Here is a 26,699-nt window from a genome sequence, read left to right as displayed (position 1 = left end):
ACATTACTTAAAATTGGTTATGAAAAAAAAACCCAATTCTCCTAATTCTACTGCATAAAAAGTAAAATAAACTCTCAGAAAAATGAAAAGGTTTTCTTCGGTGATATAAAATATAAGACTTCCAACTTACAAATAAATTTGGAATGCCAAATTAATGTTCCCTTAAATCTTGGTACAAAGTAATTAGGTTCCTAGACAAGTCTAGAAGTCTATTTAACCCACAGGGTACTTGAGATACAAAACTATAGTCTTAAACAACCACCAAGAAATATGTTAGATGGTTTCTCAAGGAAGCATCTAGAGTTTTAACATGGATGCTGGGGTGGGTATAATAATAGATCTACAAATTTGTTGATTACTTCTTCCTTTAAGAGACGGGGCCTAGTTCCCTTCCCCTTGAATGTGGGCTAGACTTAATGACTCACTTCTAACAAACAGAATAAAGTAAAAGTGACAGTAGTATGTGACTGTGAAGACTAGGTCATATGGTTCCATTTTGGTGTCTTGTCTATCCGTCCCTCCCTCCCTCTTTCATCACTTACTCTGGAAGAAGTCAGATGCCATGCTGTAAGTACCCTACAGAGGTACCCAGGGAAGTAAGGAATAGAGGCCTCCTGCCAACAGGTAGTAAGTACTAATGCCAAAAGCCATGTGAGTGAGCCATCAGAGGTGGATCCTCCAGCCCAGTCTAACCTTCATATGACCGAACGCTGGCTGACATCTCACTTGCAACCTCATGAGAGTCCCTGAGCCAGAACTATCCAGTTCAGCCAATACCAGATTCCTGACCCTCAGAAAATGTTTGAGATAATAGCTGTTTAAGCTGCTAAAATTCAGGATAATTTGTTAAGTGGCAATACATAACTCATACAGTATCAAGAAATATTGTGTCTATTAACTGCAGCCTTGGCAGGCTAAGGCAGTGATGGTGCCATTAAGATCTTAAGGCACAGATTTAGTGAGGTGAAAAGTTGGTGGAGGGAAGGGGAAACAAATGAGACACTAATTTTCAATATGAAATCACTTTTTCTTTCTTCCGAGTGACCCATAAATTCACCTATTTCCTTGTCCACAAATATTTACCACCTTTATTTAGAACTTTTCTTTCTAGGTTGTCTGCAAAATAAAATACTTTCCTTCTCCTCCCTGAACCTTCAAACAACTCTTTTCTGAGATTTATCATTAGCAACAATGGAAACAAGAAAGTGGTAAAAAGATAACTCCCTTAGAGATCTAACCATTTTTTCCTTTTTTCATTTAGGCTCTAAAGGGTTAGGCAAAAATAAACAGATAATGATGACAGGTCTTCCCTCATACATACCAAATAATTTCACAATCTTAGAATTTGATAGATGAAAAACCTTATTTTACATACAGGCAAAATGAGATCCAGAGAAGCAAAATGACTTATCCAATTCTCAGAAACCAGCCATCAAAATCTGTCTTCTTTAGAAGAGTATCAAATTTCCAGGATTTAATTATAAATTATACTCACCAAACAATAGTAATGTACAGTGAGATTCCATTTCTCATTAGTTTTCTTTTCTCCATATTTATTAGGACAGTCATCATTTTTTCGACAAAAAACACAAGCTAACAGTGAAAAAAGTAAATAGATATAAAAATATTTTTAAATTTTTAAAATAAAACCTATGGAATTGGAGCTTCTCTCAAGTGATGTATTCAATTCTTTCTGAGAGCAAATCACATTATATTATCAGTAACTTAAAATTTTTAACACTTATTTCCAAAGCAATAAACATCATTGTTTTAGACTTTACATTTTTAAATTAATTTTAATAATGAATTCCAGTGTATAATTAAAATGGCAACTTGTAGGGTAACATCACAGAAAATAATGGATTAGGAAACTCCAAAACTCTATCTCCCCACTAAAGCAACAAATTAAGCTGCCAAAAACTGTCAGAATCAACTTTTCAGAAATTCTGAAATCTAATTTTAAAACTTATAACAATTAGGAGAATGCTCAATAAAGAAAGAGAATGGTAAATTCTGATGAGCACTCTGTAGCATTTTAACTTACCTGCCTACCATCCCCCACTCTCCAGCTGAGCAATGAATGGCCTTAGGTTCGATGGCCCATGTTCCAGGTTTGGATTGTCCAAGAGGAGGTAAAATGAACCTTGTTCTTAAAGAAAAGTGAGTGTGTGTTTTGATCTGCCTGGTGGATCCCTGAGGGATGGGCTCAGATGCTTGCCCTTGTTTTGCCTGCCTCAGAACTTTCTCTGTCAAAAGTGTTTAAGACAAATACACTAGATGAAGCAGCTTGGAGTTAAGGGTAACAGGACAAGCAGGTGCCAGACCAAAAGACCTACAAAAGGAGAAGCTGGGAAAAGGAGATACATGGGTAAATAAGGGCTTTGAAAAGCTCCCACAGATAACAGGGAATCTAGAGGACACACATGCTCAAGGCTGGATGCGTGCTCAGAAAAGACCCCAGAAACCCTAAGCTTTCACCTCTGGCTGATCTTTATGTAAGCCAATATGAAAAAAGAAAGACCCCCAAATCAGTAACAATTTTAACCTTAAAGAGCTAGAAAAATAAGAGCATATTAAGCCAAAAGCTAGCAGAAGGAAGGAAAAAAATAAACACTACAGCACAGATAAATGAAATAGAAAACAAAAACAAGAGAATCAATAAAAACTGAAGTTGGTTTTCTGAAAAGATCAACGAAACCGACAAAACTTTAGCCAGACTGACCTAGAGAAAAAGAGTAAATTCAACACTTAGAAAAAAGCTACAGAAATCAAAACACTGTTGTAGTGGCATAAGGACAGCGATATAGATCAATAGAGGAAAAGAGGCCAGAAATAAACATATATATCTATGGTCAATTAATTTTGAACAAGAATGCCAAGGTCATTCATCAGGGAAAAACAGTCTCTTCAATAAGTGTTACTAGGACAGCTTGATAGCCACATGCAAGATAATGAAACCTAACCCAATACCATATACAAAAATTAAATCAAAAGAGATCAAAGATGGGGTGCCTTGGTGGCTCAGTCAGTTAAGTGTCTGACTCTTGATTTTGGCTCAGCTCATGATCTTGGGGTCCTAGGATCATGCCCCATATCAGGCTCTGTGCTCAGCGGGGAGTCTACTTAAGATTCTCTGCCCCCCCCGCCCCTCCCCCAGCTCGCAGTCTCTCAAATAAATAAATAAATCTTTTAAAAAGCACAACAGATCAAAGACCTAAACATAAGCACCAAAACTAAACTCTTAGAAGAAAATATAAGGGTAAATCTTTATAACCTTGGACTGGCAATGGTTTCTTAGAGATCACATGAAACCAAGGGCAAAAGTAAAAATGAAAAAAAAAAAATAAACTGGACTTCATCTAAGTTTTTTGCAACTTTTATGCAAAGGACACTAAAGAGAGTGGAAAGACAATCTACAGAATGGGAGAATATATTTAGAAACCATATATCTGTTAAGGGTCTAGTGTCCAAAATGCATAAGAAATTCTTATAACTCAACAACAAAACACAAACCAATTTTAAAATGGAGCAAATGATGTGAATAAACATTTTTCCAAAGAAAAAATATAAATAGCCAATAAGCATATTAAAAGATGTTTAATATCATTAATCAGGGAAATGCAAATCAAAACCACAATGAGATATTCACATCTGTTAGGATGGCTATAATCAAAATGTCAAAAAATAACAAATGTTGGCAAGGATCTGGAAAAATAGGAATCCTCACACGCTGCTGGTGGAAATGTAAAATGGTACAATGACTTAGGAAAAATAATTTGACAGTTCCTCAAAAACTTAAACATAGTTACTGTATGACACAACAATTCCACTCCTGGGTATATATGCCAAAGAACTGAAAATGGATGTTCAAATACTTGTATACTAATATTTATAGCAGCACTGTTCTCAACAGCCAAAAAGGGAAAACAAACCAAGTGTATATCAATGGATGGATGAATGGATAAATTAATATGTTATATCCATACAATGGAATATTATTCAGCTGTAAAAAGAAATGAAGTACTGATACCTACTACAACATGGATGAGCCTAGAAACATTATGCTAAGTAAAAGAAGCCAAGCACAAGAGGTCACATACTATATGACTCCATTTATAAAATAGATTACCTTATTCAGAATAGGTAAATCCACAGAGACAGACAAAAAAGCAGATTGGTGGCTTCCAGGGACCAAGGAGAAGGGAAATGAAAAGTAACTGCTTAATGGGTAGTTTCCTTTGGGGATGATGAAAATGTTCTGGAACTAGATAGTGGTGATGGTTCTCACTCTCCCTGCTTGTGTTCCCTCTCTCACTGTGTCTCTCTCTGTCAAATAAATAAAATCTTTAAAAAAATAATAAAATAGTTAAAATGGTGAATTTTGGGGCGCCTGGGTGGCTCAGTCGTTAAGTGTCTGCCTTCGGCTCAGGTCATTATCCCGGGGTCCTGGGATCAAGCCCTGCATCTGGCTCCCTGCTGGGTGGGGAGCCTGCTTCTCCCTCTCCCACTCCCTCTACTTGTGTTCCCTCTCTCGCTGTGTCTCTCTCAAATAAATAAATAAAATCTTAAAAAAAAAAAGGTGAATTTTATGTTATGTGTACTTTACCATAACAATAATAGTTTTTAAAAGGCAAACTGTAGAGTCAGGGAGATCTGAGTTAAATCTTGGCACTACACTCTTGCTCTGTAACCTTGGTCAAGTCAAGTATAATTAAAAGGGTGTGGCAGGTACATATAACTGAATAGACATTAGTATAATTATCAATTTTTCTAACTTACGATGTTTACTTATACAGAAAATTTCTAATAAAACAATGAGAAAAACACTAGCTAAAGAGAAAAGACTGAGAATCTCAAGGCAGCAGATGAATACAAGATGAAAGGAGCTTGAATCTCTAAGGGATTGCATGGAGCAGAAACTCCCCGTTTGTTCCAACTCCCCTAACCAATCCACATTGAATTGTAACATAAGCCAAGTAATAAACTTTTGTTGTGTTAAACCAGTAAGACCTCAGCATTTACCTATTACAGCAGCTAATCTTATTTACTAATTATTAGCTTAAAAGAAACAGTCTTATTACTAATTATTTAGCTAATACATGTAATCAAGAATGGATGTTATGCATTGAAATGGTACATCTGTTAACAGACTACTCACAAAATAGATTCCAGGACTGGAAAAAAACATCATGAGCTAATACTTAATGCTGTTAAAATATCTCCCCTATATTTGCCCTCCCTCACTACAGGTTAATGAGATAAGCCATAACTGAAAGCCCTTTCCTCAATCTTTCAAAAGATTTCAACTCCTCTTCGTTTTGACCACATCAACTCTAGCAAATTGCCATTTATTTATTGGACATCTTATACCAGCAGCTCTCATCTTAATTCCTTCATTCCCAGTGCCTATACTTTTAGTTCTAAGTGTGCATGCAGCTATCAAGAGGAAAAGGAATACAAGGAATGAGCTGAGACTACAGAACAGAAGTACTCATGATGAGCGCTGGATGGAGATGCATTTGCTGTTATGCTGTGGACCAGTAGCTTTTCCATTTGTTCCCTTCCTCCCTTCATCCAGATATGGAAACTGGATGCAGAACAGACTAGGTTTCAGGCATGCGTTTTTAGAAGTACCCTGCTTTTGTTTGTATTTGTTGTTTTTGAATTTTAATATTTAAAATTCAGTAACATTGTTCTGACTTCACTATATTAAGATCCCCTTCTAACTATGGCAAATGATACTGGATGTATTAAAATAATGACATAGGGGCGCCTGGGTGGCTCAGTCGTTAAGCATCTGCCTTCGGCTCTGGTCATGGTCCCAGGGTCCTGGGATCGAGCCCCACATAGGGCTCCCTGCTCCGTGGGAAGCCTGTTTCTCCCTCTCCCACTCCCCCTGCTTGTGTTCCCTCTCTCACTGTCTCTCTCTTTCTGTCAAATAAATAAAAAATCTTAAAAAAATAATGACATACACACATAAGTAAAAAAACTGAGTCAATCTTAGGAAAAATACTAAGTAAATAACAGTAAAGATAGTATTTGCAGTCTACAAATACATGAAGGTAGACCATGAATTACTAAGTTTCAGAACAATGAGCACAGTGGATAGAAGTCTGTAGGTAAAAGCAGAAAAGCAAAATAGAGGGAGGATTAAGAGCAAATTTCCTTATCCAACACGATGTGGTGTTAACAGATATTCTCTATCAGTGATGGTCAAGATAGAGTTTTAAGTATATTTTAATTTGTGAGGGAATCAAAAAATAAATCTTAAAAAGGGTAGATGAGGGGAGTAGTGGCAGAAGAATATAAAATAACAATTTAAATTTCTCATTTTCCATGGTAGCAAATCAATATATACTGTTAAAACTAATAAATGAAGAAATCAACAACTAAAAGCAAAGGTCTCTGAATCTATTTGAGATGGTTATGAGCACCTGCAGGTAAGTTTTCCTTTTCATGTTAAGTTTTGTGTATTGTTTAAAATGGTCTCGCCTGCATTTTTCCTTATATAAGAAAAAGTCATACAAAAAGATGAAAAAAATTGTTTATCAAATAAACAATGCTGTTTCATTCAGATACAAAGCATACCTGATAAAATTTGGCAAATTGTCCTCTTACAGCAGATTTTTGTTGAAATGAATACATGCAATATTATGTTTTCGTATATGGATGTGTGAACAAAAGCATGGATTCCTATATTTTGAGCCAGCATTCTAAAAAGTCTTATTGTAATAAAAAAGCAAGAGTAAAATATCTTAATATTTTAAATTATATTTGAAAATGTTTTAAGTATTTTACTTACCAAGATTCTGTGAGGCACCAGGTTTATTTTCATTCATTTTACTAAGAAAAATAAGAACATACAATACAGCCATCTTAATTTCTAAAGTTTCAAATTATCAACTTTAATAAAATTTAGTCACTGAATAATTACAATAATTACAAATAAGTTGCATAATTATTTCTTTCTCTAGTACTTAATTTCCTCACCTTTCACATATCTAAAACCATTAGTTTTCAACAAGCATGTTAAAGTCTGGGAACAGTGTTAAAATCAGAGGGAATGCTTTTTAGTTGTCAAGAAGATTAAGATGACTACTGGCGTTTAGTGGAAAGAGGTCAGGATTGCAGGGAACCTGTAATGCACCAAAAAGACCTACATAACAAATAGTCTAGACTTCCAAATTTCCAGCTGGATGTTTGAATAGGTTAAAAACACTGTAATTACAGGGCGCCTGGGTGGCTCAGTTGGTTAAGCGACTGCCTTCGGCTCAGGTCATGATCCTGGAGTCCCGGGATCGAGTCCCGCATTGGGCTCCCTGCTCAGCTGGGGGTCTGCTTCTCCCTCTGACCCTCTTCCCTCTCGTGCTCTCTGTCTCTCATTCTCTCTCTCTCAAATAAATGAGTAAAAAATCTTTAAAAAACAAACAAACACTGTAATTACATTAACCTAGAACTTAGCTAAGCCCATTTGACACATAAATACAAAGTCTTTTCTTTCCTTGCTATTTTAGAACAAAATGAATTATTTTCAAACTACAACTCCTATGTAAGTCAAGAAAATTTGTATTTTATTTTTGTTTATAACTTTATCAAGAATTGTTCATTATTTAGGGGAAAAAAGTCACATCATCAATAGCAATGCCACTGAGTTGCCTACAAAACAACCTTATCAAGCTATATTTGCGACTTGCACTTGCAGGGATTCTTCACAGAGCTGCAAGCATCTGACTGCCATATCACATCTTCTAGTACAATGTTCAACCTTGTGCATTCTGAAAGACATTGATCTGCCTCTGTCTCCTCACTCCCTACTAGTTAACAAAGTTATTTATATTCATTATTGAAACATACCTTTTTCTGTTCTCTAGTTTGAAAAGATCAGAACCTTATCATCAAAGTTTCACTTTACCAAAAATATATAAACAGCCTACTTAAAATGTTACGAGATTCAAGTAGATAATGTATGTGTGAGCTCCTGGAATTAAGTAGAAAAGAATAAACTTAATAATGCTACTAGGTAAATGTAATCTCATTTTAGTTTTCAAACCAATGCTCAGAGAAGTTAAACAGCTGTCCAAAGTCAGAGCTAGCTGAGTGGAAATAGACTAACCCATTACTGACTATACCACTTTACATGAAAATAATAAAAGAGCATAATAAATAACACAGAATATTAAATGTCAAAGGAAGGCTAAAACCCCCCTACAAAGATTACTATCAAATTCCATCAATGCTTTTTTACAATTTGGAATTTATATTTCATACTGATTGTAAGAACTGTTTTGGGTTTAAACACTGATTTTCTCATATCACTTTTGTGTTTTTATAAAAAGTCACAGACCAAATTTGGGTCATTTTGTCTCCAAGCCTTCAGTATTTCCTTACAAAAAAATCACCTGTGCCCTTGAGATTGGTAGTTTTTTTTCTTTTTTAAGGTTTTCTTTTTTTTTTTGTAAAGATTTTATTTATTTATTTGACAGAGAGAGACAGCGAGAGAGGGAACACAAGCAAGGGGAGTGGGAGAGGGAGAAGCAGGCTTCCCGCCGAGCAGGGAGCCCGATGGAGGGCTCGATCCCAGGACCCTGGGATCATGACCTGAGCCGAAGGCAGACGCATAACGACTGAGCCACCCAGGCGCCCTGAGATTGGTAGTTCTTAAAAGAATCCATAAAACAACTGAAGAGCCCCGTGTTAAGCAGGCTTTGCAATTAAGTAGGTCCAGCCTATCTTTCCCATCTCCTCCCCACAACCATTAATGCAATGTTAAAGTAGTATTTTAGTGTTTTCTAGGGGCGCCTGGGTGGCTCAGTCAGTTAAGCGTCTGCCTTCGGCTCAGGTCATGATCCCAGGATCCTGGGATTGAGCCCCACGTCGGGCTGTCTGCTCAGTGGGGAGTCTGCTTCTCTCTCTCCCCACCTGCCCCTCTACCCCACTCGTGCTCTCTCTCTCTCGCTTACTCTCAAATTAATAAATTAAATATATTAAAAAAAAAGTGTTTTCTAGACTTTTTTTTTTTTTTTTTAAGAAGCACGGATTTTACTCTATAGGCATATGACGACACTTTGATGTTTATACATGTTCATACAATGACTGCAGACTGCCCCACTGGCCAAACTGACTAAGGATCACAACCTTAATTTAAAACATGCTAAAAGATGTATGGGGATAGGGGTCCATCTTAAAACTGATGAAATACAATAAATAGGAAGATTAAATGCCTCTTTTATTAGAACTTCTTTATAATTCAACTTCCTTTTTTTTCCAGTTATATTTTTTTAAATTAGTTTCAGAGGTAGAATTAATGATTCATTGATTGCATATAACACCCAATGTTCATTACAATGCCCTCCTTAATTTAATGCCCATCACCCAATTATCTCTTCCCCCCATCCACCTCCCCTCCAGCAACCCTTAATTTATTTCCTAGAGTTCAGCCTCTACACTTCAACTTCTGATGAATTCTGCATAAAAATCTATTCACATGTAACTACATGTTTATTCCATAAACATATAACTGTAGTTCACCTAGAGTAAACATATTTTAATTTATAAATGATGCTTAATCAAATCCAACAACACAGATTTATATTTGAGATCCACTCTCTCCAGTTTATAATTCCTTACTTTCTCCCCTCTGTCGGTAAATTGCAACTATCTTTTTCTTACTTTTAGATTTACTGTAATTCAGAATAATGATTGAGGTCCACAACACAATTATAATAAAGATATTTTAAATTCTCTCAATGATCTTAAAGCAAACATTAATCACATATTACTTTGTATTATGTTTACTTCAATTTTTTTAATTCTTCAGCTACACTGGCAAATTCCCCGAGGGTAAAATTCCTGTATCCTTCAGCACAGTACTAATAAATATTTGAATATGACTGATACATAGTCCAGAGATAATGATATGACGGGCAAGGTTCTAGACTACATTTTCTATGTGGCTACATCTTCTCTTCCTCTTCCCCTTCCCACTGCAAGGACCCAAGGCATCTCTTGGTGGACAGTGTGATGAAGTTCTGTTCAGATCTTTATAACATATATAACTATGTTACCTTAAGAAAAAAGGTGTCTGAATTTTTTGTTATTACTAGTCTCAAAATTCTGCAGTAAAACAAGAGCTTTCTCAGTTACAAATAAATGTAAAAGAATTAAAAGTAAACATCAATCTCACATGACACACACACACAAAGTATCACAGAGTGTGTAGAGAACCATGCTGAAAAGCCTCCAGATGTCATTGGCTATAAGCTGATCATAAGAAAAATCTCCAATGCTGGCAAAACATGTATGGGAAAGATTTTTCCTATGTATGCCAATATCTAATAAACACTTTATGTAGTTTTTCAAAGTGTATTAATATACACAATTCCACAAAGACCAATGGAACAAAACTAGAAAGCCTAGAAATAGATCTTTTTCCAGTCATTCGATTGTCAACAAAGGTAACAAAGCAATCAATGGGGAAAAGAAAAGTCTTCAACAAACAGTGCTGGAAAAACTGGATATCCATATGGAAAATGAACAAATGAACCTTGATCCATACTTCACACCATGAAAATATTAATTCCAAGTGGATAATAGACCTAAATGTATAAGCTACAACTACAAGTTTTAACAGAAAAAGTAACAAATTATACTACATAAAAATTAAAAGCTTCCACTCATCAAAAGATATGACTAAGAAAGTAAATATGTATGCCACTGTAAAAGATGTGTCTGACAAAGCCTTGTACCTAGAATATATAAAGAACTCCTACAACTCAACAAATACAAAGCAAACAATCCAATACAAAAAAAAAAAAAAAAGGGCAGGGCACCTGGGTGGCTCAGTCGTTAAGCATCTGCCTTCAGCTCGGGTCATGATCCCAGGGTCCTGGGATCGAGCCTCCATGCTCTGCGGGAAGCCTGCTTCTCCCTCTCCCACTCCCCCTGCTTGTGTTCCCTCTCTCGCTGTGTCTCTCTCTGTCAAATAAATAAATAAAACCTTAAAAAAAATTTTAAAAAAAGGGGCAAAAGATATGAATGGACACTTCATGAAGGAAGATATGTGAATGGTTAATATACACAGGAAAAGATGTTTAACATCATTTGAAATTAGGATAATAAAGATTAAAACCAAGGCACTGCTGGCTGACTCAGTTGATAGAGCATGTAACTCTTGATTTCAGGGCTCTAAGTTTGAGCCCCAACATTGGGTATAGAGATTACTTGAAAATAAAATCTTAAAAAAAAAGTTAAAACCACTATGACAGACCACTTCATACCCACAATAATGGTTAAGATTAAGAAGACTATCAACACCAAACATTGGAAAGGATATGAATCAACTGAGAAACTCACATAAATTGTTGGAAGAAATGTAAAAGTGTTAAACAGATACCCATATACTAGCCTTTGACGCAAGAATTTCACATCTAGTTATTTATCCAAGGAAAAATAAAAACATATACAGACAGAAACCTTATGCAAGAATGTTCATAGCAGCCTTCTTCATGATACTCCAAAGCTGAAAACCCACTAGTTCACCACTAAGAAAATGGATAAACAAATTGCAATTTATTGATAAAATACACTACTACTTAGCAATAGGGGCGCCTGGGTGGCTCAGTCTGTTGGGCATCTGCCTTTGGCTCAGGTCATGATCTCAGGGTCCTGGGATGGAGCTCTGCATCAAGGACCTGCTTGTCCTTCTCCCTCTGCCCTCCACCCCCGACCCCATGTTCACACTCTCTCTCCCCCAAATAAATAAATAAAATCTTCAAAAAAAATACTACTTAGCAATAAAAACGTAAGAAGTGTTGCAAGATGCAAAAAAAAAAAAAAAAAAACCCCACAAATGAACCTCACAGATATTATGCTGAGTAAAAGAAACTACATAGCATTCATATTTACATTATTCCATTCATAAGACGTTCTGAGGCTGGCAAAATCAATCTACCATGAAAATATCAGAACAGTACTTATCTCTCAGTCAGGGAAATGACTGGAAAAGGACATGAGGAAACTTTCTGAAATATCCTACTTTTGCTAAGAGGATCTAAGTCAGTAACTGATACAGAGAAGAAATCTCAATTTCCAAAAAGATACAGAGCTATAGATATGGGCTATCTGAACACAACATTCCTCCTTCCTCTTAATTTTGTAGTTTTCAAGGAAACAACACCATAGGTCCACTGTGTAGTCCAGATCTGATGCTGACTCCTTTAGTTTACACACAGCCCTGGCTTTGCCTGACCTTATCAAAACACTAGTTCATTTAAATTTCACCTAAATGCCACCCTTCTCCAAAATCCTTTAAGAAATTGTTTTACCCTTTGTTTGGTGAGAAGCCGGGTGGTTCCTCTGGTCTGCAATCTCTCTCACTGCAATGAGTTAATAAACCTAACTTTATCACATTACAGGTTTATCTCTGATGGTTTTAGGCTGACTTTTAGGTCACAAAACAATTGCTGAATATTATTCAGGAGTTCTGTATACTATTCTTGTAACTTTTCTCTAAGTTTAAAATTATATCAAAATTAAAAGCTACCCCCAAATTGGATTTCTAAAGATAGGACACAATTCATACTTTTGACCAGTTGACATTAGCCTTCTTCTTAATTCCCAGACCTGAAATAAAACTTTTTTCTAAATCCTGATTGATGATCACTTTATTTGTCTCCAAAACTTTCGCAAAAAAAAAAAAAAAAGAGGGGCACCTGGGTGGCTCAGGTCATGATCCTGGAGTCCTGGGATAAGCGGCTGGCTCTCTGCTCAGCAGGGAGCCTGGTTCCCCCTCTCCTTCAGCCCCTCCCCACCCATGCTTGCACTCTCTCTCAAATAAATAAAATCTTATAAAAAAAGATTATTCACATATTTTTAATTGATTTTATCATTTGTTTTCCTTCCAGTGTATGAACTTTGAAACTTCCTAAGTAGAAGGAGGAAAATGTTATGTAAATATATGTCTCAATAACAGCCCAAGTCTTAATAGACTTGGTGTTCTAAATAATAGCAAACTATTCTCTCCTTCCTTGAGACGCCATGAACAATTTAATGAAGAGTTCCAAGAAGCCACTGTCAAAAAGTATTCTGAGTCTCTTCCACTGTTTACCTCCACTTGGCCAATCAGTGATACTCCTTCCTTCAAAAGGTGAAGCCTGATTTCCCTCTCCTTGATTGCGGCCATGCTTAGTAACTTGCTTCTACCAAAAAGGCTGGCAGAAATGACAACGTATGACTAGGTCATAAAAGTCACTGTGACTTCCTCCTTACTCTCTATCATGGAGGAAGCTAGCTGTCAGGTCATAAAGACTCTGAAGATGCTCCTTGGAAAGGCCTACTTAAGCAAGAGTGAGCCATTTTGGAAGCAAATCCTCCAACCCCAATTAAGCCTCCATATAACTGAAGACTAGCTAACAAACAGAGCAACTTCATGGGACACCCTAAACCAGAACTACACAGCTAAGCTGCTCCCAAATTTCTGACCCACAGAAACTGTCAGATAATGTTTGTTGTTCTAAGTCACAAAGTTTTGGGCTGATTTGTTACATAGCAACAGATAACTAATACAATAAAGTAAGCCAAATTCCCTCTTGTTACAGCGGGATAGCTATTCTAAAAGTTTTTCGTGAGATTTTTTTAGGATTTTCAATATATGATTGTGTCATCTGCAAATAGATAATTTTACTTCCTCCTTTCTGGTTTGGATGCCTTTTATTTCTTTTTCTTGCCTGACTGCTCAGGAATGAATTCCATCATCACTATTTCTCATCATATAAAGTTATTACAATATTACTGACTATATTTCCTATACTGTACTTTTCGTCCCCCATGACTTATTTATTTTATAATTAGAAGTTTTTATCTCTTAATCCTCTTCACCTATTTTACCCATTCCCTCCCATACCCCTCTGCTCTGGCAACCATCAGTTTGTTCTTTGTATTTGTTCTTTGTATTTATGAGTCTGTTTCTGATTTTTTGGTTTTTATTTATTCGTTTTGTTTTTTAGATTCCACATATAAGTGAAATCATACAGTATTTGTCTTTCTCTAACTTATTTCACTTAGCATAATACCCTCTAGATCCATCCATGTTGTCACAAATGGCAAGATTTCATCTTTTATGCCTGAGTAATATTCCAACGTGTATATACACACACACCATATCTTCTTTACCTATTCATTTACGGAGGGACACTTGGGTTGCTTCCACATCTTTTAAATAATGCAATAAACATAGGGATGCAGGTATCTTTTGGAATCAAGTGTTTTCATTTTCTTCGGGTAACTATCCAGATGTGGAAATACTGGATCATGTGGTATTATGAGCATTTAATGTGCTGTTAAATTTGGTTTGATAGTATCCTGTTGAGAATTTTTTCATCTACACTCATCAGGGATATTGGCCTGTAGTTTTCTTTTCTTGTAGTGTCGTTATCTGGCTTTGGTATCAGGGTAATGCTGGCCTCATAAAATGAGGTTGGGAGTTGAATATATAGTTTAGAAAAGAAATACAAGGGCAACAAACAAATGAAAGAAGGAAAGCTGGAAAAAAACCCACAAAACTGCAGAGTATCCCTCCACATATGAATTTCAAGGAACCCTTGATAGTCAAAACCAAAAAATAAAAAGTGAATGATTTATACTTCCCAATTTGGACACTTACCACTACAACTATAGTAATTGAAAAAGGTTAGTACTGGCATGAGTATAAACATATAGATCAATTGAAAAGAAGAGTACAGAAATAAAGCTGTAAGTCTATGATCAATTAATTTTTGACAAGGGTGCCATGACTATTCAATAGGGAAAGAACAGTCTGCTCAACAAATGGTGCTGGGACAAATGGGTAGCCACACGCATAGCAATGAAGTTGGATCCCATCTTGCACTATATGCAAAAATTAACTCAAAACAGATTGAAGACTTAATATGTAAGAGCAAAAACTATAAAAATCTTAGAGGGAAACATAGGGTCATGTAAATCTTCATGACCTTGGATTTGGCAATGGTTTCTTATATATGACACCAAAACCATAAGCAAACAAACAAAAAAACAAAAAATAATTTGGACTACACAATCAAGAGAGTAAAAAGACAATCCACAAAATGGGAGAAAATATTTGAAAATCATATATCTGATAAAGAGCAAGTATCTAGAAATATTTAAGAAACTTAGAACTCAACAACAAAATGACAACCAAATTTAAAAACAGGCAAATGGTCTGAATAGACATTTCTCCAAAGAAAATATTTATATGATCAACAAGCACCTGAAGAGATGCTCAACATCATTAGTCATTAGGAATATGCAAATTAAAACAATAATGAGATACCACTTGATGCCCCCTCAAGTGAGTATAATTTAAAAACCAAGAATATAGAGGGGTGCCTGGGTGGCTCAGTCAGTTAAGCATCTGCCTTCGGCTCAGGTCATGATTCCAGGGTCAGCAGGGAGCCTGCTTCTCCTTCTCCCTCTGCCTGTCACTCCCCCTGCTTTTGCTGTCTCTCTCTCTCTGTCAAATAAATAGAATCTTTTAAAAAATTTTTTTAAAAAAGCAAGAATAGAAAGAAATTGGAAACCTCATACATTGCTGATGGGAATGTAAAATGGAGAACCTACTATGGAAAATAGTCTGGCAGTTGCTCAACACATCACATGTAGAACTATCATATCACCCAGTAATTATACTAGGTACTTATCCAAAAGAACTGAAAGCAGATTTTCAAACAAAAACTTGTACACAAATGTCGTTAACAGTACTATTCACAATAGCTAAAAAATGGAAATAACTCATTTGTCCATTAAACTGATGGTATACAAAATGTGATATATCCATAGAATGTAATATTATTCAGCTATAAAAAAGAATGAAGCACTGATATATGCTACAACATGGATGAACCTTAGAAATAAGCTAAGTGAAAGAGGTCAGACACAAAAGGTCACATATTATGTAATCCCATTTATATGACATAACCAGAACAGGTAAATCCATAGAGACAGAAAGCAAATCTGTGGTTTCCAGGAACTGGGGGAATAGAATATATGGAATGCTTGTCTAATAGATATGAGTTTTCCTTTAGGGGTGATAAAAATATTTTGAAACTAGATCGAAGTGATGGTGATGGTACAACATTGTGAATGTACTAAATGTCACTGAATGGTTAAAATAGTTAATTTTATGAGTGATTTTTACTTCAATAAAGTTAAATGTACACCTATCATATGATGCAGCCAGTAGTAAGAAAGACATGTGCATTGTACACAAATGTCCATAGTGGCTAAAAAATGTCCTACTTTTATAGCCAAAAGCCATAAGAAACCTAATTGCCTATCAACAGAAAATGGATAAGATAAATTGAGGTATGTTCAAATAATAGAATACATTTATTAAAACCAAACTGTACCCATAAATGGAGTGAATTTTATTTTATACAAATTCTATTACCAGAAAGATACATAAAATTAGTACCTTCACTAAAAATATATTTACTTAAATTTAAAAAAAAAGCAGCATGTGAGCAGGTTGTAAGTCCCTACTCCATCCTAACAGTAAGCTGAAAAGACTGAAAAATCAACATTTTTTGGATCGGTAAGAGGGAGGGACACCAGACAAACCACTGCCCCCAAGAATAGAGACACGGGTAAGTACAGGGAGTCACAACTTACTTTAGCAGAGACTTAACAGCTGGAACCACTGTGGGATCCAGTGCTGGCTAAGAAAACCTGAACTGTAATTGACTAATGGCTGGTGACTCAGTATGGACAATTTGAGAGTTAAAAACTTCAGGGGGACCCAGTTATGGGGACTCCCCACAATATTGTTGAGAATTATCACTAGGAACTCAACCAGGATCTTGACCAGGATTCCACAGTAAATATCAAGAGAAAAATCTTGTCATTCTGGCAGGAAGAGGGGGGAAGGTACCATTTTGAAATATGTCAAAGCATTCTGTTCTTTTTAATAAGGCCTGCCCTCAGGAGAAACTAGTTAACCAGAGCCTAACCTGCTAGGGTATTATCAGAGCCTAACTGACCTGGGGAAAGGGAAGTAACTGACTCCAAGCTACTCTAGCCATCCTATCTCATATGAGGGGAGATGTGGGGGAAGCTGAGAAATACTTGTAAGTTCACAGACATAAGCTCATGAAAAGACTAAGACCTAATCATAGGACTACTGAACTCTTTCCCTTCACCCACAACTTACCACCACATTACTAACAGCTATTTACAGCAATTCCTTTTACTCGGTATGGCTATCAAGAAAAAATTATAAATCACTATGGCAAAAGGCACAATTTGAAAAGACAGAGCAAGCATCCAAACCAGACATGGTAGGAATGTTGGAATTATCAGACTGGGAATTTAAAACAACTATGATTAACATGCTAAGGCTCTAACAGATAAAGTATACAGTATACAAGAACAGATGGCAATGAAAGAAGAAAGATGGAAATCCTAAGCAAGCACCAAAAGAAATGCTAGAGATCAAAAACACTGCAACAGAAATGAAGAATGTCTTCGATGGGATTCCAGGTAGACTGGACATGGCTGAGGAAAGAATCTCTGAGCCTGAAGATATCTCAACAGATACTTTGAAAACTGAACAAAGAGAACAAACACTGAAAAAAGAAAAACAAAATGAAATAAAAAAAAACAAAACAAAATATCTGAGGACCTTGGGACAACTACAGAAGGCGTAACATAAACGTTTTGGGAATACCACAAGAGAGGAAAGAACAGAAGTATTTGAAACAATTTAATGACAGGTGCCTGGCTGGCTCAAATGGTAGAGCATACGATTCTTGATCTTGGGGTCATGAGTTCAAGCCCCACGCTGGGGGTAAAGCTTACTTAATTAAAAAAAAAAAGCTAAAAAAAAAAATTAATGACAAGTCACTGTGAAACATCAAACCACCGATCCACTAAGTTCAGAGAACACCAAGCAGAAGGGGAAAAACACCTTACCTATAGAGGAACAAAGGAAGGAATTACATCTGATGGCTCCTCAGAAACCATATAGGCAAGAAGTGTTGAGGAAAAAAAATTCCAATCTAGAATTCTGTATCTTGCAAAATTATCCTTCAAAAGTGTAAAAGAAGGGGCACCGGGGTGGCTCAGTTGGTTAAATGTCTGACTCAATTTCGGCTCAGGTCATGATCTCAGGGTCATGAAATGGAGCCCTGCCATCAGGTTCTGAGCTGGGCATGGAGCCTGCTTGGAATTTTCTCTCTCCCTCTCCCTTTACCCCCCAACCCCCCAACTTGCACACACGTGCACATTCTCTCTTAAAAAAAGTGGAAAAGTAAAGATCTTCTCAAACAAAAATTGAGAGAGTTTGTTGCCAGTAGACCTGCCTTATAAGAAATGTTAAAAGTAATTCTTGAAGCAGGACGGTGGCCATGAAGTCGGAATCCGCTAAGGAGTGTGTAACAACTCACCTGCCGAATCAACCCGCCCTGAAAATGGATGGCGCTGGAGCGTCGGGCCCATACCCGGCCGTCGCTGGCAGTCGGTGACGCGCGCGAGAGGGACGGGAGCGGGCGGGGCGGGGGCGCGGTGGTCCCCTTCCCGGGGGGCCACCGCGGTCCCCCCCCCCAACCCCCACCCCGCGGACGCTACGCCGCGACGAGTAGGAGGGCCGCTGCGGTGAGCCTTGAAGCCTAGGGCGCGGGCCCGGGTGGAGCCGCCGCAGGTGCAGATCTTGGTGGCAGTAGCAAACAACAACAACAACAACAACAACAACAACAAAAAATAACACAAAAAAATATATATATAAAAAAAATAAAAGAAAAAAAAGTAATTCTTGAAAGAGAAGGAAGATAGTATTCAGATACTCAGATCTACATAAAGAAAGTAAGACCATCGAATAAGGAATAAGTGAATGTAAAATAAAAACTTCTATTTTTCTTATCGTTAATTGACCTAACAGACAACAGCTTGTTCAAAATAACAGTATCAATAACATACTCAATTATTGTACTAGTTGTAAATGTGTATTGCAAATTCTAGGACAACCACTAAAAAAAGTTAGAAAGGAAATATAACTGATATCCTAAGAAAGAAAAAAAATAAAATCATTTGAAATGCTTAATTAAAACCACAAAAGGCAGAAAAAGAATGGAGACAAACAGGAACAAAAAACAAGGGCAAAAAATAGAAAACAGTAACAAATATAGTACACATTAATCAAACTATATCAACAGTCATGGTGAATGGCAATGGTCTAAATGTACCAATTAAAAGACAGATTTGTTAGGGTAGATCAAAAAATAAGACCCAACTATATATTTTCTACAAAAAATCCACTTTAAATATAAATTAAACATAAATGGAGAAAAATATAACATGCTAATACTAATAAGAAAGCAGGAGTATATTAATTTCAGACAGAGCAGACTTTAAAGTAAGGAAATTATAAGGTATAAATAGGGCATTAAACATGATAAAGGGGTCAACTCTCCAAGAAGATGTAACAATACTTAATATGTATACACCTAAGACCTTATGTTTAACTATGTTAAATTATGTGAGGCAAACTATGGGGGGCAAAAACTAATAGCACTGCAAAGAGAAACAAGTAAATCCACAACCACAGTTGGAGACTTTAACACCTCTCTATCAGAAATGGACAGATCCAGTAGGCAAAAAATCAGTAAGGAACTGATCTGATAGTTGAACTGAACATCATCATGAAACAACTAGATATAATGGAGTACTTTATCCAACAAGAGCAAAATGTAGATTCTTCTCGAGCTTACATAGAGCATTTGCCAAGAAAGACCATATACTAGGCCATAAAACAGTCCTTAACAAATTTGAAATCGAAATCATACAATGTCTGTCAGACCACAATGGAATTAAACTAGAAATCAGTAACAGAAAGACAGCTGGGAAATCTGAAAAATATATGGAGATTAAACAACACATTTTTAATAACACAAGAGTAAAAAAGAAATCTCAAAAGAAAATACAAAATATTTTGACCTAAATGAAAATGAAAACACAACTCATTAAAATTGAGGGATGCTGTCAAAGCAGGGCTTAAAGGGAAATTTAGATCATTGAATGCATATATTAGAAAAGATCTAAAATGAGTCATCTAAGTTTCTACTGTAGGAAACTATAAAAAGAGTAAACTAAATCCAAATTAAGTAGAAGAAAATAAGTAATGAGAATTAGAGCAGAAATCAATGAAACTGAAAACAAGAAATCAATAGAGAAAATAAACAAAACCAAAGCTAGTTCTTTGGAAAGATCAATAAAGTCAGTAAGACTCTAGACAGGCTAAGAAAAAAATCAGAGAGGACACAAATTACCAATACCAGAAATTAAAGAAGGGTTATCATTACAGATCCTATGGACATTAAAAATATAATAAAGGAGGGATGTCTGGGTGGCTCAGTTGGTTAAGCATCTACCTTCAGCTCAGGTCACAATCCCAGGGTCCTGGGATGGAGTCCCACATCGGGCTCCTTGCTTGGCAGGGAGACTGCTTCTTCCTCTGCCGGCCACTCCCCCTGCTTGTGCTCACACTCTCTCTCTCTGACAAATAAATAAAATCTTTAAAACATATATATAATAAAGGAATACCATGAACTCTATGCACACAAATTTGATAATCTAGATGAAATGGGCCAAAGACACAATTTGCCAAAACTCACACAAGGAAAAATAAACACTCTGAATAGGACTGTATCAGAGAAACTGAATCAGTAATTAATAACCTTCCAAAACAGAAAGCACCAGGCCCAGATGGGTTCGCCGGCAAATCCTACCAAACATTTAAGGACGAAATTATACCAATTCTCTACAACCTCTTTCAGAAGATACAAGCAGAAGGAATACTTCCTAGCTTATTCTGTCATCTTTACCCTCATACCAATGTCAAAGAGACAGATGCAAAAAACCTCAACAAAATATTAGCAAATCAAGTCTAATAACTTATTTAAAAAATTATACACCACAACCAAGTGGGATTTACCTCAGTTATGCAATCATGCTCCTTGGTATTTACCCAAAGGAGAACAAAACTTATGTCCACACCAAAACGTTCACATGTTCACAGCATCTTTATCTACAATTGCCAAACCTTGGAAGCAACTAAGATGTCCTTCAGTAGGTGAATGGATAAACTATGGATCATCCAGGCAAACTATAGATCATCCAGACACAAAAGAAATGAGCTATCAAGCCATGTAAAGACATGGAGAAAACTTAAATGCATAGTACAAAGTGAAAGAAGGCAATCTGAAAAGGCTACAAACCATATGATTCCAATTATATGATATTCTGGAAAAGGCACAACTCTGAAGACAGTAAAAAGATCAGTGGTTGGGAAAGGTGGAGTGTAGAGGATCTTTACAACAGTGAAAATACTCTGTATGATATAATGATGGACACCTGTCATCATCTATTTGTCCAAACCCAAACAATGTACAAAATCAAAAGTGAACTGTAATTTCAACTATGAACTTTGAGTGCTTATCATGTGTCAATGTAGGTTCAACGATTTCAACAAATGTACCACTCTGGTGGGGTATGTAGATAATGGGAGAGGCTAGGCATGTGTGGGGGAAATCACTATTATCCTCCCCTCATTTTTGCTATGAAACTAAAATTGCTCTAAAAAAATAGTCTTAACAACAAAAGGAAAAGCAATAAAGTTACAAGTTTTACTGACTTTTATAACTAATCTCTGGAAAACAGGTTGCCCTACCCCATTGTTTATTGGCTCCCTCTGCCACACTGTCTTATTTCTTCATGATTCACTGTGATCTCAGCAATATAAAGACCTTTCTGGCTTGGCTCCAGTAGTTTTTGGTATCCCAATTCCAAAATTCAAGAAGAAATAATGTGAATGGTCTAGACATTTAGCTCTTATTCATTCCTATATCTGGTACTTCTTTGGCTGGAGACGGTGTGTGGAATGGGAGCATATTAGGATCATAAGCTCCTTAGACCAAACCCTACCCAATGGTCTTTAGAGTGATGTCCCTATATTTTTGGGCAGCTTTTTAAAGAAAAGGTTACGGGCAAAGAGATCAAGAAACAGCTATTCAAACTCAAAAGGAGGGATGCCTGGGTGGCTCAGTTGGTTAAGCGACTGCCTTCGGCTCAGGTCATGATCCTGGAGTCCCGGGATCGAGTCCCGCATCGGGCTCCCTGCTCGGCGGGGAGTCTGCTTCTCCCTCTGACCCTCCCCCCTCTCATGTGCGCTCTCTCTCTCTCTCATTCTCTCTCTTTCAAATAAATAAATAAAATCTTTACAAAAAAAAAAACTCAAAAGGAAAGGCAAATTTTGCTGTTTTTTAACTCCCCAATATTTTCTTAATTTAGAATTGAACATAGAAATGAATACTTAGGTATGTACTTCCCTATTATTAATCTAATTACACTAAACATATATTATTCTTGTAATAAAAAAATTCCACCAGGAGAAAATGGAATGCAAAAAAAATTTTTTTAAGTTACTAAATCTTTTGGTACCTAGTTTCTTCATCTTAACATGGGGATAATAATAAAAGTGAGAAAAGTGAGATTAAGTGAGAAAATATGTATAAAGCATCTGGAGTTCCGTGAATGTTAGTAAATATTACTCGTAATTTTTTACCACTTGAAATGTCTTCTGAACCTACAATTTCTATACATATTTTTCCGTATTTGTGAAATTTACAAACCATATGGTATCACTAAAATCTCTACTAAGCTATCCAGAATTACAGTCTATCACTTCAGAAAAAAAGTTCAAAAAAAAAAAAACAACAACAAACTTCCTCAGCATTTAACAAGATACAATGTGTTAAATTGTTAAAATAACAAGCACTGGTTGAACATATACAGTTTCAGAGTACAAGGACACTCACTGTTCTGTACCAAGAATTGCAGATATAAAGACAAAGAGGACAAGAGCTCTCAGTCTAGTGCTATGTTTACAACTACATTGCACTGAGGAAGAAGAATTCCACCTGGGGAAGTCTAGGAAAGTATTGGAAACCCACTGGGTAAAATCTTAAAGGGACCTAAAAAAGTTGATGGCTAAGTATATATAAAAATGAGAGAACAAATTTGGACAATGGTACTAGTACGGATAGAACATCACAGGTTGGAAAAGAGTGGTAGAATATTATGAAGTTGATGCTTGCAAACAGAGGTTGGAACCAGATTGACAAGGGCTTTGTAAAAAAATGAAAAAGTTGAGAAATCTGAATTATATGTGGTAGACAAAGAGGAGCCATCAGAGATTTTTAAGAGGCAATAATTGAAAGGACAGACTGCAGAGAGAGGCAGGAAGCATTATTTAAAATAATAATAATAATGACATTAAAAAAGAAGCATAAACTTTCTAATTAAATCTAGTTTCTGAACCTGGTTCAAACATTTTGGTAGTTGTGTGAGAACTGAACCCTCTTAGCCTCCATTAACTTACATGAAAATAGTAAATATTGCAGTGTTATATGTGAAGATTGAGATAATGTATGTAATGTGGTTTGTACAATGCTCAGTAACTCAGTATAATCGGAGATATATGTATCATTTACTATGTGCCACACACTAATCTAAGATTTTTATATGTGTTGAGTCATTTGACTCACAATAATCCTTCAAGGTACGTATTGTTATTATCCCATTAACACAGGTCAGGGATTTGAAGCACAGAAAGGTAAAGCAGCTTGCTTGGGTCATACAACTGCCAACTGGTGGAGATGAAATTTGAACTGAGGCAGTCTGACTCCAGTTCCCTGCCCTTAACAGTATATTATAATGCCTCCCTAGGAAAGATCAAGTCAGTGCCCTTAAAACCCTGTCAGGGCGCTCCTGGGTAGAGCAGTTGGTTGGGCTGCGGACTCTTGAGGTTTCTGCTCAGGTGGTGATCTCATGGTTTGGGAGATGGAGCCCATGACGGGCTCTGCACTGGGCATGGAGTCTGCTTGGGACTCTCTCTCTCTCTCAAATAAATAAATCTTTAATTTTGAAGTGTAGGAATCAGCACTTAACAAACCCTTCAAGGTAATGTGTACATAAGAAAATTTGAAATTCGCTGATGATTTAGGTAGATGGAGCAAAAATAAATGAAAAAAGTCCAGGTAAGGACAAGAAACCTATTAAAATGTAGAGACTAATTTTTTTAAAATTACTATTTGCTGGTAGCGCACATAAAATGAGCAGAACAGCTGTCTGCAATTCTTAGGAAAGTACAGCTAATGTCTTTGCTGCAATCTTACACAAACGTTTAAAGTTCAACAATCATAAATACTGAATATTTAAATCTATTTTTCCTGGCTAATAATGAAACAAAAGTTCACTAGCAGGGATAGGAGAGTAGGAGCAGCCAGTAATAGATGAAGAAATGTCTATTTTTTAAAAGATATTTATGCATTTTTATGGTATGATACCCTGGTGTTAAAATCTTAAAAGGAACATAAAATACCGGTTCCTATAAAACAACACAATATTAGACAGTGTTCAATAAGGCAAGATATAAAATTTCTATACATTTAAACTCATTTATATTTTAGATGTAGGGTACACATTTAAACTACTCCAGAAGAAGGCAGACTTTGCTATGGGGTTAAACAGCGTTTGCTATTTGAGGTAGTTCATCACTAAAAATTAATAAAGCAAACAACAACAAAAAACAAAACAAAACAAAAAAAACAAAGAAAACCCAAGTCTGTTAACATTAGTAGTTTCCATAATGACTCCACAATAACCCAGTTGGCCAATGAATGAAGCAGCTGAAAAGGCAGATCTGTGGAACTAGCTAAACCTTATCCCTATTGTTAGCAAACTAAGACCTCTATGAACTACAGCTGTTACTATAGTCAGTTTAAATGAGCAAGAGTCCCGGATTTTTGCGGTACAAGAGAAATGTCAATCGTGAAAGAAAAATATCCGGGTTTTAAATACAAAGGATACTCAGATTTCAGTTTAAATCCCCACCGGGGCATTTCAAAGACTGTCATATCCCTGCGGTCCAGAATAATAAAGAGTACTCTGAGTATCACTCTTGGGGGAACCCGGAGCCACGTACAGCACCTCCTCATTCTAAACCTGCCCCCAACCTTCCATCTTTAATAAAGGAAGATACTTTTTACCTGCGGTAACGCTTTCGCAATTAGGTCTAACTGCTGTTACAGCTTCAGCATTCGAGTCCAACCGGCGGAAATACTAAACTGCGTTTACCAGAACGTCAGATTAAATAAGGCTTAGTCTCGGGGGCGGGGGGCCTCGGAATCCTCACTACGTAGAGTTGGCTCGTGTGCGCGGGCCCGGGAGACGCTCCCCAGCGCCCCGACTTCCCAGCCTTCAAGCCCAACCCCACCACCCGACACCCCCAAAGGCACTCCGAGGCCTCCGCCACACTGTCCCGCCTCTCGACCCCTGTCCCCTCCGACGGTCCGAATCCTCTCCCTGGAATACTCAGTTTCTTCCCATTCTCCATTCACTCACCAAGGCGCGTTGGGCAGAAGTTCCAGAACGGTCGCGTCACTTTTCCCTTCTTCCGCGGAGCCGCAAAGCCGACCGCAAGCAGCCCCATCCAACGGCCCACAAGATTCAAATTCGTCCACTTCCGCCTGCAACCCGGAAGGTGCGCTAAATTCCACCCCCCGTGAGGCGGGGCCCGCGGCAACGCGGGGTGTGGGGGAAGGACGAAGGGCGCCGGGCTCTTCTCCGAAGGAGCGCGGTCTGCGTCGTGCTTCCTGCCCTGGTGTCTTTGGTCTGTGTTCTTACTTCACAGGTCACAGAAAAGTGCAGGCGCAGAGTCGGTGTCTCTGCCCGGTGACTCTTGAGAGGATCCTCTTGTTTCTGAAATGGACAGAGACGGCGCTGAAGTTTCATTCCTTCAAGGACTGGAGAGAATAAAAGCACCAATGCGGCCCTGACGTTTCCACTCCTCCCATCGCCCCCGCGTAAACAGCTACAGCGAAGAGGAAAAACAAACCGTGCACAGACCTGCTTTCCCTGGGTCTCCTCAGTTCCGGCACAGTCAGGACTTTTAACCTCTGTCCCTCCCCCTCTCTGAGGAAGACAAAAAGCCAAGTGCTCCAGTCACGCTTATTCGAACCACCAAGTGAAAATAAGTGGTGGTCGAACTAGTTCTGGTCCCGGATGGAGAACGTGAGGATAAGTGTTAGAAGGCCACAACTCTTTCTTCCCCCTCGGATAAGAGACTATTTTACGTGATTATTACGTAGTTGTCCTGTGAGGTCCTTAGGACAATAGTGTCATTTTCTTTTACCAAGGACTGCTTCTGAAGGGGTGCGTCTGGGGGCTACTAGAAAAGAAAGACAACATTTTTTAGCCCCAACCCCTCCAGAAAGGAAGCTAAACAACTCTGATTTTGACGTTGCCACCAGATCATCTTCACGTCTGATTTACCTCAACAGATCATTTCAAACCAAGCCATGACAGAACACCTTGAGCTTCTCTCAAGACTGCAGTTTGAAAGATTAGATTTCTATGAATTTATTTTACAGATAATCTGACAGAAGGGGGTGTAAAGCTATTAACTGGTGTACTGTTTTTAACAGTGGAAAATAGGAAATAACCTGTGTCTATCAATAAGGAAAAGATGAAATAAGTTATGATACTTTAGGATCTGATACACTGATATTGTACAGGCACTAAAAGAAGTAGATCAGTAGGGACTCAAATGAAATAAGGAAAAAAAATCAACTGTAGAAGGACTAAATATTGTA

General features: G+C 37.2%; 1 protein-coding gene across 6 annotated transcripts in view; it reads right to left on the bottom strand.

The window, feature by feature from the left end:
• The window catches only part of G2E3 (G2/M-phase specific E3 ubiquitin protein ligase), a 59,031-nt gene extending 33,139 nt beyond the window's left edge, over positions 1–25,892 (bottom strand). The window contains exons 1-4 of one of the 6 annotated variants that reach the window (XM_064570899.1): positions 25,450–25,892; positions 18,438–18,699; positions 6,803–6,843; positions 1,496–1,593 (exon numbers count right to left, since the gene is read on the bottom strand). In XM_064570899.1, the coding sequence (XP_064426969.1) occupies positions 1,496–1,593; positions 6,803–6,839 (135 nt within the window). In that variant the 5' untranslated portion in view covers positions 6,840–6,843; positions 18,438–18,699; positions 25,450–25,892. Of the gene's footprint in view, positions 1–1,495; positions 1,594–6,802; positions 6,844–10,829; positions 10,975–18,437; positions 18,798–25,449 lie in introns of those variants that run through there. The other 5 variants (XM_064570896.1, XM_064570898.1, XM_064570901.1 and 2 more) reach the window with 5 other exon arrangements.
• Positions 25,893–26,699: the final 807 nt, after the last annotated feature.

Source organism: Mirounga angustirostris, unplaced genomic scaffold, assembly GCF_029215605.1.
Source record: "Mirounga angustirostris isolate CCGP_5_RB_7025 unplaced genomic scaffold, mMirAng1.0.hap1 SCAF_9, whole genome shotgun sequence".
NCBI classification, from domain to species: Eukaryota; Metazoa; Chordata; class Mammalia; order Carnivora; family Phocidae; genus Mirounga; species Mirounga angustirostris.
The sequence above is the reverse complement of the archived record's forward strand: the minus strand, read 5'-3'. Positions and strand labels throughout refer to the sequence as shown.